The sequence below is a fragment of the Neoarius graeffei genome, chromosome 8 (genome assembly GCF_027579695.1).
Source record: "Neoarius graeffei isolate fNeoGra1 chromosome 8, fNeoGra1.pri, whole genome shotgun sequence".
NCBI classification, from domain to species: Eukaryota; Metazoa; Chordata; class Actinopteri; order Siluriformes; family Ariidae; genus Neoarius; species Neoarius graeffei.
In genome coordinates, this window is record NC_083576.1 from 46,715,630 (window position 1) to 46,729,152 (window position 13,523).

Consider the following 13,523-nt stretch of genomic DNA (forward strand, 5'->3'; position numbering starts at 1 on the left):
TCTGGAGCACTCAGGTGTGTGTTAACACAATGCAAAGTAAAAAATCAAACACAGCATATCAGCACAAACACCTCAGACTAACCGTCAAGCACGGTGGTGGAGGGGTGATGATTTGGGCTTATTTTGCCACCACAGGGCCTGGGCACCTTGCAGTCATTGAGTCAAACATGAACTCCTCTGTGTACCAAAGTATTCTAGAGGCAAATGTGAGGCCATCTGTCCAACAGCTCAAGCTTGGCCACAATTGGGTCATGCAACAGGACAATCATACCAAGCACACCAGCAAATCTACAGCATAATGGCTGAAAATGAAAAGAATCAAGGTTTTGGAATGGCCAAGACAAAGTCCAGACCTCAACCCAATTGAAATGCTGTGGCGGGACAAGAGAGCTGTGCATAAACAAATGCCCTCAAATATGAATGAACTGAAGCAATGTTGTAAAGAAGTGTGGGCCAAAATTCCTCCACAGTGATATGAAAGACTGATAAAATCATACAGAAAACGATTGCTTCAAGTTATTGCTGCAAAAGGTGGTTCTACAAGCTATTGAATCATGGGGTGCACTTACTTTTTCATACATGGATTCTGCATTTTCACTTAATTTTTGTTAAATTCATAATGACACGGTGGAATCTGTTGTGTGTTGCTTTTCACCTGAGGTTAGATTTGCATAATTTTAGGACCTGGTAAGGATCAGATGATTTTTTTTTTGTTCTGTCTTGATTGGTAAAACCATGTAATTGGAAGAGGGTGTACTTTCTTTTTCACATGACTGTGTGTGTATGTGTGTGTGTGTGTGTGTGTACACAACCCCGATTCCAAAAAAGCTGGGACAAAGTACAAATTGTAAATAAAAATGGAATGCAATAATTTACAAATCTCAAAAACTGATATTGTATTCACAGTAGAACATAGACAACATATCAAATGTCGAAAGTGAGGCATTTTGTAATTTCATGCCAAATATTGGCTCATTTGAAATTTCATGACAGCAACACATCTCAAAAAAGTTGGGACAGGGGCAATAAGAGGCTGGAAAAGTTAAAGGTACAAAAAAGGAACAGCTGGAGGACCAAATTGCAACTCATTAGGTCAATTGGCAATAGGTCATTAACATGACTGGGTATAAAAAGAGCATCTTGGAGCAGCAGCGGCTCTCAGAAGTAAAAATGGGAAGAGGATTACCAATCCCCCTAATTCTGCACCCACAAATAGTGGAGCAATATCAGAAAGGAGTTTGACAGTGTAAAACTGCAAAGAGTTTGAACATATCATCATCTACACAGCATAATATCATCAAAAGATTCAGAGAATCTGGAAGAATCTCCGTGGGTAAGGGTCAAGGCCAGAAAACCATACTGGATGCCCATTACCTTCGGGCCCTTAGACGGCACTGCATCACATACAGGCATGCTTCTGTATTGGAAATCACAAAATGGGCTCAGGAATATTTCCAGAGAACATTATCTGTGAACGCAATTCACCGTGCCATCCGCCATTGCCAGCTAAAACTCTATAGTTCAAAGAAGAAGCCATATCTAAACATGATCCAGAAGCGCAGACGTCTTCTCTGGGCCAAGGCTCATTTAAAATGGACTGTGGCAAAGTGGAAAACTGTTCTGTGGTCAGACAAATCAAAATTTGAAGTTCTTTATGCAAATCAGGGACGCCGTGTCATTCGGACTAAAGAGGAGAAGGACGACCCGAGTTATTATCAGCGCTCAGTTCAGAAGCCTGCATCTCTGATGGTATGGGGTTTGGGCAGCTTACACATCTGGAAAGACACCATCAATGCTGAAAGGTATATCCAGGTTCTAGAGCAACATATGCTCCCATCCAGACGACGTCTCTTTCAGGGAAGACCTTGCATTTTCCAACATGACAATGCCAAACCACATACTGCATCAATTACAGCATCATGGCTGCGTAGAAGAAGGGTCCGGGTACTGAACTGGCCAGCCTGCAGTCCAGATCTTTCACCCATAGAAAACATTTGGCGCATCATAAAATGGAAGATACGACAAAAAAGACCTAAGACAGTTGAGCAACTAGAATCCTACATTAGACAAGAATGGGTTAACATTCCTATCCCTAAACTTGAGCAACTTGTCTCCTCAGTCCCCAGACGTTTACAGACTGTTGTAAAGAGAGAAGGGGATGTCTCACAGTGGTAAACATGGCCTTGTCCCAACTTTTTTGAGATGTGTTGTTGTCATGAAATTTAAAATCACCTCATTTTTCTCTTTAAATGACACATTTTCTCAGTTTAAACATTTGATATGTCATCTATGTTCTATTCTGAATAAGATATGGAATTTTGAAACTTCCACATCATTGCATTCCGTTTTTATTTACAATTTGTACTTTGTCCCAACTTTTTTGGAATCGGGGTTGTAGATATATATAATGTGTGTGTGGGTGGGTGAGTGCGGGCGGGCGTCTACGCACTGTCACATTTCATTGCGAGAGGAAATAGTTCATGCAGTGCATGTTTTCACCGGAAACCCACACCTCATGATGCAAGTTCACATCTGAACTGATTACTAAAACAGACTTTACAGTTTACAGCAGTATGCCTCAAGCTCAGCAGTGTTCCTCTAACAATTTAACATGTACCCACGAGTTATTTTGAAAGGAATTTTATACAAGAAATCTCAGCAGAAGCGAAGAACGTCCCCTTGCAATTATAAGGAGAGATATTTTGTGCTCAACACTGAGGATCTAACCTACTCTGAACGTCGCCCTGGGGTGAGTAAATGCTCATATATTTTTTTTTCTGACAGCATATTGAGCTTTATTAAACATTTCGTAAAGTATGTATTTATCATTATGGCATACGTGATCTCACTGATTTGTATTAAAATTATAGTCCTGTGTGTGCTTTTCTGTGTTTATACACAGGACCTACTGCCTTAATATACTCTCAGTTAAAGTTAGAAACTTGAAACTGGCAGTTATTTTGTCGAGCATGTCTGTAAAGTCATGGCATGTGATATCATGGCCAGAATCATTAAAAAAAATTAATGTCACATTTTTGGTGGTGTTTTAGAAAAAGCCCATTCAGAAAGGCTGCATTGAACTTTCCCGGATTAAGTGTGTCGAGATTGTACGCAGTGACCTTCCCATACCCTGTGAATACAAATATCCTTTCCAGGTGAGAGTGCTGTAAAACTTTGTATCATAGCATTTGTGAGGAAAATCAATGCTGATAATATAAATAATTCAGTGTTGTGAAAGTGGATTAATGTTGTGCTAAGAGAGGAATGAATAAATAATCCCATTTCCCCTTTTTGTTGAAGACTCATGTTCAGCTTGTATAGTGTCACATTCAGTACAGCAACATAAAGAAAAACAAAATTTTATATATAAATATTTTATATATAAAAAATGAAGGGCAAAAAACTTACTATCTATTTATTATTCCTGGCCACATTCAGTTTTTGTGTCTCATCTCATCTCATTATCTCTAGCCACTTTTATCCTGTTCTACAGGGTCGCAGGCAAGCTGGAGCCTATCCCAGCTGACTACGGGCGAAAGGCGGGGTACACCCTGGACAAGTCGCCAGGTCATCACAGGCCTGACACATAGACACAGACAACCATTCACACTCACATTCACACCTACGGTCAATTTAGAGTCACCAGTTAACCTAACCTGCATGTCTTTGGGGGAAACCGGAGCACCCGGAGGAAACCCACGTGGACACGGGGAGAACATGCAAACTCCGCACAGAAAGGCCCTCGCCGGCCACGGGGCTCGAACCCGGACCTCCTTGCTGTGAGGCGACAGCGCTAACCACTACACCACCGTGCCGCCCCAGTTTTTGTGTGAATGTATATATGAAAAATAAAAATAAAATAAAAAACGCATTGCTTTTTCTTCTACTTCCAGGTTGTCTATGATAACTACTACCTTTATGTGTTTGCACCAGACAACGACTGCAGACTAAAATGGGTCAGAGCTCTTAAAGAGGGTGAGAAGCTGTTTCAGACCGTAACATAAAAGAAACAAAACTTGTATGACATTTAAAAAAAAAAAAGATTTGGTATAATATTTTTTAATATCTTATTTTTGTATGAAGAGACAAAAGGCAACAACCTCGCTTTCAACTACCATCCTGATTTCTGGGGAGAGGGAAGATGGAGGTGCTGTAACAGGACAGATAAGTTGGCATCCGGATGCAGTGACTATTATCCAAGTGGATGCGGTACAATAAAACACGGCTGCTTTGAAAATCAGACTATGTTTGCACAATAATCATATACTTGTAAGAAATAAGGCTTATTCGAAATGTTCTCCAAATGTGTCCTTTCTCAAAACAGCGTCCAAAAAACCTTTGCCTCCAACACCAGACCCAGAGGTTAGTCAAACATCAAATGTAATTCGTTTTCTCTTTTCTCTGTGATGTTTACTTTGTAGATGGAGCTTTTGCTCTTTTGAGACAAATAAAGTCGTTGTGATTACTAGTCTGAATTATTTCTCTGCCTTTTTTTCCCCCTCCGTCCCACAGCCACCATTCTCTGACCCAGAAACGCGAATTGTTGTGGCTCTGAAGAACTTTATCCCTCAAGAAGACACAGACATCCCACTGCACAAAGATGAAGAATACATCGTAGTAGACTGTTCTGAGCCCAACTGGTGGACCGTCAGAGATAAAGATGGGTAAATATGCAACAGTAACAGATACAATTCCTCTATCATGTCTGTCTCGTGTTTTGTTTTGGGTTTTTTTTAACGATGGATGTCTCAGTTGGAAAACATTCATTGTTAAGGACCTGCCTATGCTTACTTTCCTAAACCCAAATCATTTGTCCATCAGCAATGATGCAGTTCCTAATAATAATAATAATAATAATAATAATAATAATAATAATAATAATAACAGCATAGTTATTTGAAGTTATTCCTTCAAAGCTAACTTGAAAACTTTTCTCTTTACCTCACACTATTCTTCGTAGTGTGGCTTTATTATTATTAATTTTTTTTTTGGTAACTCCTGTGCAAAGCGTCCTTGGGTTTGTGAAAGGTGCTATATAAATTGAAATTATTATTATTATTATTATTATTATTATTATTATTATTATTATTATTATTATTATTATTATTTACATTGCTATATTCCAGTTTGCTAGAGTTAAACATCCTGAATATCCCCAAGAGCTTATAGCTGATTTCAAAAAGATCTCCAGAGGAAACAAATCAAAAAACAAAATAGATATATTCAATTTGGACAAAACAATTTGGTGTTTTCCTGAAGTAAATCTGCAAGATTTTCTTTTTTTTAACAGATCACATTGTGTTTGTATTTGATTAGATTATGTTTTCTGAAAGCGTTTTCCTGGTGAATTTTTAGAAGCGTGTCTCGACAGTGTCAAACTTGTAAAAACTTTCATTGAATTCTTGCCTCTTTCCTGAATCTGTAGTGGTTAAGAGGCTTTTAAATCTATTAAGGTGTTGAGATTACAGGGCTGGGGGTGATTGTTGGGTTTTTTTTGTTGTTGTTGTTTTGCTTTTGTCACATTTTTAATCATTTAAAAACTTTTTTTAAATTGTACAGAAAAAAAAACCAGACCACTGGCTGATGTTCTTGCCTATGGTGTTTTATGTGGGCCATAAGGCTCCCACAGCATCGTTAGTGAATTGTGTTTGTAGCCTGATACTGATTTCTGATCAGCTTTCCTGCCTGATCAGCAGTAATACAGTTTGCCACCTTTTCATTCTTATAACGAAAATATTTATGAACAAATAAAATGTAAGAAGTTCACTTTCATATTAACATACAAATTCATATATTCACATTGCAACCATTATTTTTTCATTTCGACAATCTTTCCCAATCAAGAAGTGAAGCATATTTACACCAAGATGAAGCAATATGTCAAAGAGCTCTTGCACTTTTGCTTCTATAGCTTAGTAAAGGTGATTTTATTTGTGGTGACCCTAAAGCAGGAACTACGGCAGAGTTTCGGCACATGTTTCTTCAGAGTATTTCTCTTCATGTCTATATTGGGAAATGGGCAAGCTCTTTCAAAATGGAGTGCTCTGTAATTTATTTTTTTATTTTTATTTTTTTACAATAAGCAATAAAATGTTCAAGCTTATTAGCTGAATATGCAAAGAAAATACACGTTTTGCCTTTAAAGGAATTCTGCAGTGCTTTTCAACCTAATCTCTGTCCTCATCTGGAGCATATGTGTGACTACGACAAGCATGAAGCATAGATAAAACGCAAAACTCAAAACTACAGCTATTAAACTTTAACAGTTGAATGAGAAAACCATTTGAACATGTTTTATGAAAGCTGTTCTTCTGGATTTTCATCCAACTTTAAAACTTAGTAACTTTCCCAAAGGTTTTGCCTCATTCACACATGATCAAACAGTTCAGACTTGCATAATCACAGAGTTTCCCCGAAGAAATGTTCACTCACTCGTTCACTCACTCAAAGGATGTTACATGGATTTCGAGCTGAATTAACTGTATTGACTCATCAGTAACTGCTCTTAGAGTTTTATTATAGCTGAGTTTTGAGTAAACGGCTTTTCTGTTTTTCATGACAGGGAAACATGTTGAACTTCTTGTCTGTGGTAATCACAGATGCCCTAGACATGAGGTACACTTATTAGATTAAATAGGAGATTAATTATGATATTAAGTTGAAAAGGTGTTGGAGAATTCCTTTAAAGGAGCTTGATATTTAACTAGTTATATATATACATATAGAGAGAGCGGCGGCTACAATTATCGACACCTTAATGATCTTTTGGCCTTTGAAAAAGTAGAAAAGACTTTCAATATGTAAATTGTGCACTCAAACTTCCACTGGAAAAAAAAAGAGTTGATTCCTGATTACTTAGTGTACCAGATCACGTGACACCATTCCACAATTATCGGCACCTTTGTCAACAATTATCGACACCCAGATTATTATTTTTTTTAAATCATCGGTATGTGGTATTAAGTTAACAAAACATAGTTTTTATATAAAATTTGTTTTACATAGACTTATATTTAGTCAAAAATATATTTTATATAAATATATCAATGTCAGTGTTTACATAAATGAGGAAGTAATTCTAATGTTTGTAAACAAATGAACTGATAATGTTGAACCTGTGTCAGAAAATCTTTTTGTTCCACTTTCTACCCACTTTCGAAGTATTTTCCTAGATCACATTTTGTTAATCATTCGTCATTGTTTGTATTAATTTCTAGTTTTGTAGTTTACCAATAAATGTCAACAGGCGATTGACATTGTAACCACATGAAAATCCAGGTCAAAGGTCGCATGTCATTCCTTGAGACAAAATATAAACTGTCTACTGATATTGTAATACGTGGTAGATATTTAGAACAAATTGCAAAAAAAAAATCTGAATGGAACAGAAAAATGTGAATATTTCAAGCATGTAATTTTTTATATGCTAGGAATTTAATTCTGGTCTAATTCTATTTATTGCAATAGGATTCCAAATACTCTATAAACATCCCATTCTGTTATGAATCAGAAAAAAATTATTTTAAATCACAGCACTTTTATTTTTTAAAGTACTTCATCTACTTCGTCAATGTTACACAAAGATCAATCCATAACAGTTGTAAATGTCACTTAATTCCACAGGGTGTCGATAATGGTGGACACCGGTGAAAGTGATCACTGTTACCACTGTTTTTTTGGGTGGCACGGTGGTGTAGTGGTTAGCACAGTCACCTCACACCAAGAAGGTCCAGGTTCGAACCCAGCAGCCGGCGAGGGCTTTTCTGTGTGGAGTTTGCATGTTCTCCCCATATCTGCATGGGTTTCCTCCGGGTGCTCCGGTTTCCCCCACAGTCCAAAGACATGCGGCTAGGTTGACGTGGGGCGGCCTTGGGCTGAGGTGCCCTTGAGCAAGGTACCGAACCCCTGACTGCTCCCCGGGCACATTGGCGTGCCACTGCTCTGAGTGTGTGTGTGTTCACTGCTTAAGATGGGTTAAATGCAGAGGATGAATTTCACTGTGCTTGAAGTGTGCATGTGATGAATAAAGGTTTCTTCTTCTTCTTATCGACACCTCACGTGACTTCTCAAACGCGCGCTTAGATACAAAATTGTGACTGTCAAATGAAAAAGTCAGAAACGAAGTAGGTTTTCATAAGGAGATCATGAAATATCGGTGAATTTGATCAGTAAAACATGTCCATGATCTTTCCACCATGCTTACCTGCGATGATAACGTCCAGGTTTTCCTCAAATTGCTGATCGTGCTGAAAAAAATTCCATCTCAGGTAACGAGCTGTGTCATCAGACGACAAGATCAAAGGCCGAGGGGGGTCTTCCAGTTGATTAATTAACTAGTAATAACTGTTGTAACTGAAACTCACCTTTGTAGAATTGTTTTTTATTGGTATATCTGAAAAGGTGTTGATAATTATGGACTGTCGATAATTGTAGCCACTTCTCTCTCTCTCTCTCTCTCTCTCTCTCTCTCTCTCATATATATATACTGGGTGCGATTTGCTGGGGGGGATCATCCCCCCCTCTGGATTTTATCTCTGCTGAAAAAAAATCCTCGGGGACAACCCCGTCAATAAAACAAACAAACCAAAAAAAAAGTTGACATGACAGGCATGTTGTGACACAGTTTTCTATGGTCTACATTGCACTTACTTTCAAAATGACCCGAAGTGGCAGCTTTGATGTTCATGAACATCCCCAGCAAATAGATACATTGTAGATAATAACAATATCTTTGCGTTCTTATAGAACGCAAAGATATTGTTATTATCTACAATGTATCAATGTATCTGCAGGGATGCAAACAGCGCGCCTTTTGACGGATGCTGCCTTTTTCACGGCCGATTTTTTTTTTTAGGGGGGGCGTTGGAGTGTCTGATTATAATTTCAAAGTAAATTCTGTATTAAAATTACTAAATAAGCAAATCCGTTACAGTCCATGAAACAGGAAGTATAAGGATGAGAAAAAAAACAGTTTAAATCGGAAAGCTGCGCACAATGTGAACTGCGCCATCAAAGCAAACTGTTCATTTAGTATTCATGTATTTTAGTGATTTTCGAGTCACTGTCCATTTAATCCAGAGGGAGAGAAACATCACAGCAATGCGACAAGCAATGCGAACTTTGTTGTGTGTTAGTGTTCGTGTATTTAGTCAGAGAGATAGGAAGATGAATTTACTATCTCTGGTTTAGTGTTCGTTTTCATTTAGTGTTATTCATTTGATGTCATCGGATGTTACTGAGCTGTTAGCCTATTGTTACCTTAATTTTGTGACGTTTCATGATTTAAAAAAAAAATCCCCCCTTCAGTTTTTTTGACAAATCGCACCCTGTATATATATATATATATATATATATATATATATATATATATATACAGTGGGGCAAAAAAGTATTTAGTCAGCCACCAATTGTGCAAGTTCTCCCACTTAAAAAGATGAGAGAGGCCTGTAATTTTCATCATAGGTACACTTCAACTATGAGAGACAGAATGGGGGAAAGGATGCAGGAAATCACATTGTAGGATTTTTAATGAATTAATTGGTAAATTCCTCGGTAAAATAAGTATTTGGTCACCTACAAACAAGCAAGATTTCTGGCTCTCACAGACCTGTAACTTCTTCTTTAAGAGGCTCCTCTGTCCTCCACTTGTTACCTGTATTAATGGCACCTGTTTGAACTCGTTATCAGTATAAAAGACACCTGTCCACAACCTCAAACAGTCACACTCCAAACTCCACTATGGCCAAGACCAAAGAGCTGTCAAAGGACACCAGAAACAAAATTGTAGACCTGCACCAGGCTGGGAAGACTGAATCTGCAATAGGTAAGCAGCTTGGTGTGAAGAAATCAACTGTGGGAGCAATTATTAGAAAATGGAAGACATACAAGACCACTGATAATCTCCCTCGAGCTGGGGCTCCACGCAAGATCTCACCCCGTGAGGTCAAAATGATCACAAGAACGGTGAGCAAAAATCCCAGAACCACACGGGGGGACCTAGTGAATGACCTGCAGAGAGCTGGGACCAAAGTAACAAAGGCTACCATCAGTAACACACTACGCTGCCAGGGACTCTAATCCTGCAGTGCCAGACGTGTCCCCCTGCTTAAGCCAGTACATGTCCAGGCCCATCTGAAGTTTGCTAGAGAGCATTTGGATGATCCAGAAGAGGATTGGGAGAATGTCATATGGTCAGATGAAACCAAAATAGAACTTTTTGGTAAAAACTCAACTTGTCGTGTTTGGAGGAGAAAGAATGCTGAGGTGCATCCAAAGAACACCATACCTACTGTGAAGCATGGGGGTGGAAACATCATGCTTTGGGGCTGTTTTTCTGCAAAGGGACCAGGACGACTGATCCGTGTAAAGGAAAGAATGAATGGGGCCATGTATCATGAGATTTTGAGTGAAAACCTCCTTCCATCAGCAAGGGCATTGAAGATGAAACATGGCTGGGTCTTTCAGCATGACAATGATCCCAAACACACCGCCCGGGCAACGAAGGAGTGGCTTCGTAAGAAGCATTTCAAGGTCCTGGAGTGGCCTAGCCAGTCTCCAGATCTCAACCCCATAGAAAATCTTTGGAGGGAGTTGAAAGTCCGTGTTGCCCAGCGACAGCCCCAAAACATCACTGCTCTAGAGGAGATCTGCATGGAGGAATGGGCCAAAATACCAGCAACAGTGTGTGAAAACCTTGTGAAGACTTACAGAAAACGTTTGACCTCTGTCATTGCCAACAAAGGGTATATAACAAAGTATTGAGATGAACTTTTGTTATTGACCAAATACTTATTTTCCACCATAATTTGCAAATAAATTCTTTAAAAATCAGACAATGTGATTTTCTGGATTTTTTTTTTCATTTTGTCTCTCATAGTTGAGGTATACCTATGATGAAAATTACAGGCCTCTCTCATCTTTTTAAGTGGGAGAACTTGCACAATTGGTGACTGACTAAATACTTTTTTGCCCCACTGTATGTATATATATATATACACACATATACATTATATATATATATATATATATATATATATATATATATATATATATATATATATATATATATAGAGAGAGAGAGAGAGAGAGAGAGAGAGAGAGAGATCATAATCAAATCAGCACTGGGAAATAAAGCAACTTCCTTGTCAGTGAGCTGAACTGAGAAGTTATTCATTGTTATTTGGTTTCAGTGTGATGGAAGTAAAAGTCTACAAGACAAATCAATACATATAATTTCATGTCATTGGACTAAACCACAATTTCACATCTCTCTCTCAACGTTTATTGAAACCTGAGAATAAGCAGGTCTGAAAGTAATGACGTTTGTATTTGATGTGTACCTCTTGAGCCAGATGTCACTGTGTCCAAAAACCTGTCCTCCCCTTTCCTATCTTTATTTATTTTTTCTCTTTTTCCTCATAGAAATGTTGGAACTGTGCCTTGCATTTATGTTAAAGAGAAACCTTCAAACAACATTGAGTACTTTAAGTAAGAATGATGTCACATGCATAAAACCATATCTAAATATTGAAATATTCATGATGAAATATTTTATCACAACCCTGTTTTGATTCTTGGCTTATACATATATGTCACAGATTGAAAAATCTATTCCTGATGAATTACTTCTCTTGTTTCTCTTATAGATGGTATAACAAAGATATAACCCGGACCGAAGCTGAAGAATTATTAATTGCAGTGGTAAATACACAAAAATTGCAAAACAAAATTATATTGTTGGTCTTTTTTTTTTCAAATTTTACACAAACCAACTTGATCAAATGAAAGTAAATGATGTTATTGTCTGAAATAGTTTTTTCGCAGTGTGCAGCTGCTATTGGGTAATTTTGTCACCAGCGAGGAGCTTTTTTTTTCTTTCTTTTTTGGGCTTTCTGCAAGCCTGCAGTCGTTGCAGCTGCAGAGTGTGCATGTAGGGTTCAAACAGAAATCCAAAACCTTTAAACCAGTGTGGCTGTGAGGTTTCCTGTCAGAGTTGCATCACATGCTCGAGTTTGAATGTGAAGACAGGCAATTTTATACTTATATGCAGTTACAGTTTTAGTATCTGTACTGTACTGTGTTTGAACTCACCAACAACTTTTAATGAGCAACTAACACAGACATTTTACTGCACACAGGATTTGTATTTAAAAGCAAAAAAAAAAAATCAGTGTAATCTATTCCTGATATTTGTATTCTTATGTTATTAGGATAAGGAGGGGGCTTTCATGGTGCGTGACTCCCGGCGTGCAGGAGTTTATACAGTGTCTGTATTTACCAAAGCCCCTGGGTAAATCACAATATTACAAGACTAAACTGTTATTTCAGTGTGTGTTTCAGTCTGCCCATTTATATTATTCACGTTCTGCAATACAATAGTTCTCTCAGACTGCTTTCGAATCATTGCCATCGTTGTCCTGTAACTCTTCAAATAGCTCTTCAATCTAACATTTCTGCAGGTCAAATGGGGAAAAATATCCAAGGGTCAAGCATTATAAGATCAGAGAGACAGAAGATGAAGAGCCCAAATTTTACTTGGCTGAAAAATATTTATTCAGCACCATCCCAGAGCTCATTTATTATCACCAACACAATGCAGCAGGTGAGCTCCAAATATCCTGTCATACTGAGTTAGAAAGTGCCGGGAAACATTCGCTCGGAAACTCGGCCTCTAAATGATAGCGTTTTCCATGGCAGCTTGGTCAGTCATAGAATTACAAGACCTTAAATCATTTTCATTAGATAAATCAATTTACTCAATCAATTTAGATCTACAAGAAGAGATTTGCTAGAGTGGCGGCTACGATTATCGACACCTTAACGATGTTTTGGCCGTTGCAAAAGTAGAAAAGACTTTCAATACGTAAATTGTGCATGAATAATTACTCAAACTTCCACCAGGGAAAAATGAGTTGATTCCTGATTACTTAGTGTATCGGATCACGTGACACCGTTCCACAGTTATCGACACCTTTGTCCACAGTTATCAACACCGTTTTACAATCATCGACACCCAGATGATTATTTATAAAAATAATAATTGGTATGTGGTATTAAGTTAACAAAACATTTAAAACTTGTTTTACACAGACTTACTGTATATTTAGTCCAAAATATATTTTATATAAATATATCGATGTCGGTGTTTACATAAATGAAGAAGTAATTGTAATGTTTGTAAACAAATGAACTGATAATGTTGAACCTGTGTCAGAAAATCTTTTTGTTCCACTTTCTACCCACTTTCAAAGTATTTTCGTAGATCACATTTTGTTTGTATTAATTTTTAGTTTTGTAGTTTACCAATAATTCAAATAATGCTCTAATTTGTTGCAATTAGATTCAGATTGGTGAAGCTTCAGTATTTTTAAACAAGTGATTTTTTTTATTGAGATTTTAAATTTACATCTAAAAATATCAAATGTCTACTGATATTGAAATGTGGTAGATATTTACAACAACCTGCAAAAAAGAGATTTTTCTGAATATTTCAAGCATGTAATTTTTTATATGCTAGGAATTTA

At 37.5% G+C, this 13,523-nt stretch overlaps 1 protein-coding gene across 1 annotated transcript in view; it reads left to right on the plus strand.

Annotated features, from left to right (window-relative positions):
• The first annotated feature begins 2,498 nt into the window (after window positions 1-2,498).
• Window positions 2,499-13,523, plus strand: part of itk (IL2 inducible T cell kinase) — a 28,585-nt gene continuing 17,560 nt past the window's right edge. Inside the window, exons 1-10 of the mRNA XM_060927696.1 lie at window positions 2,499-2,749; window positions 3,051-3,155; window positions 3,894-3,975; window positions 4,084-4,209; window positions 4,325-4,362; window positions 4,513-4,664; window positions 11,422-11,487; window positions 11,646-11,700; window positions 12,210-12,289; window positions 12,459-12,601. Of these exons, the coding sequence (XP_060783679.1) occupies window positions 2,612-2,749; window positions 3,051-3,155; window positions 3,894-3,975; window positions 4,084-4,209; window positions 4,325-4,362; window positions 4,513-4,664; window positions 11,422-11,487; window positions 11,646-11,700; window positions 12,210-12,289; window positions 12,459-12,601 (985 nt within the window). The 5' untranslated portion in view covers window positions 2,499-2,611. The remainder of the gene's footprint in view (window positions 2,750-3,050; window positions 3,156-3,893; window positions 3,976-4,083; window positions 4,210-4,324; window positions 4,363-4,512; window positions 4,665-11,421; window positions 11,488-11,645; window positions 11,701-12,209; window positions 12,290-12,458; window positions 12,602-13,523) is intronic.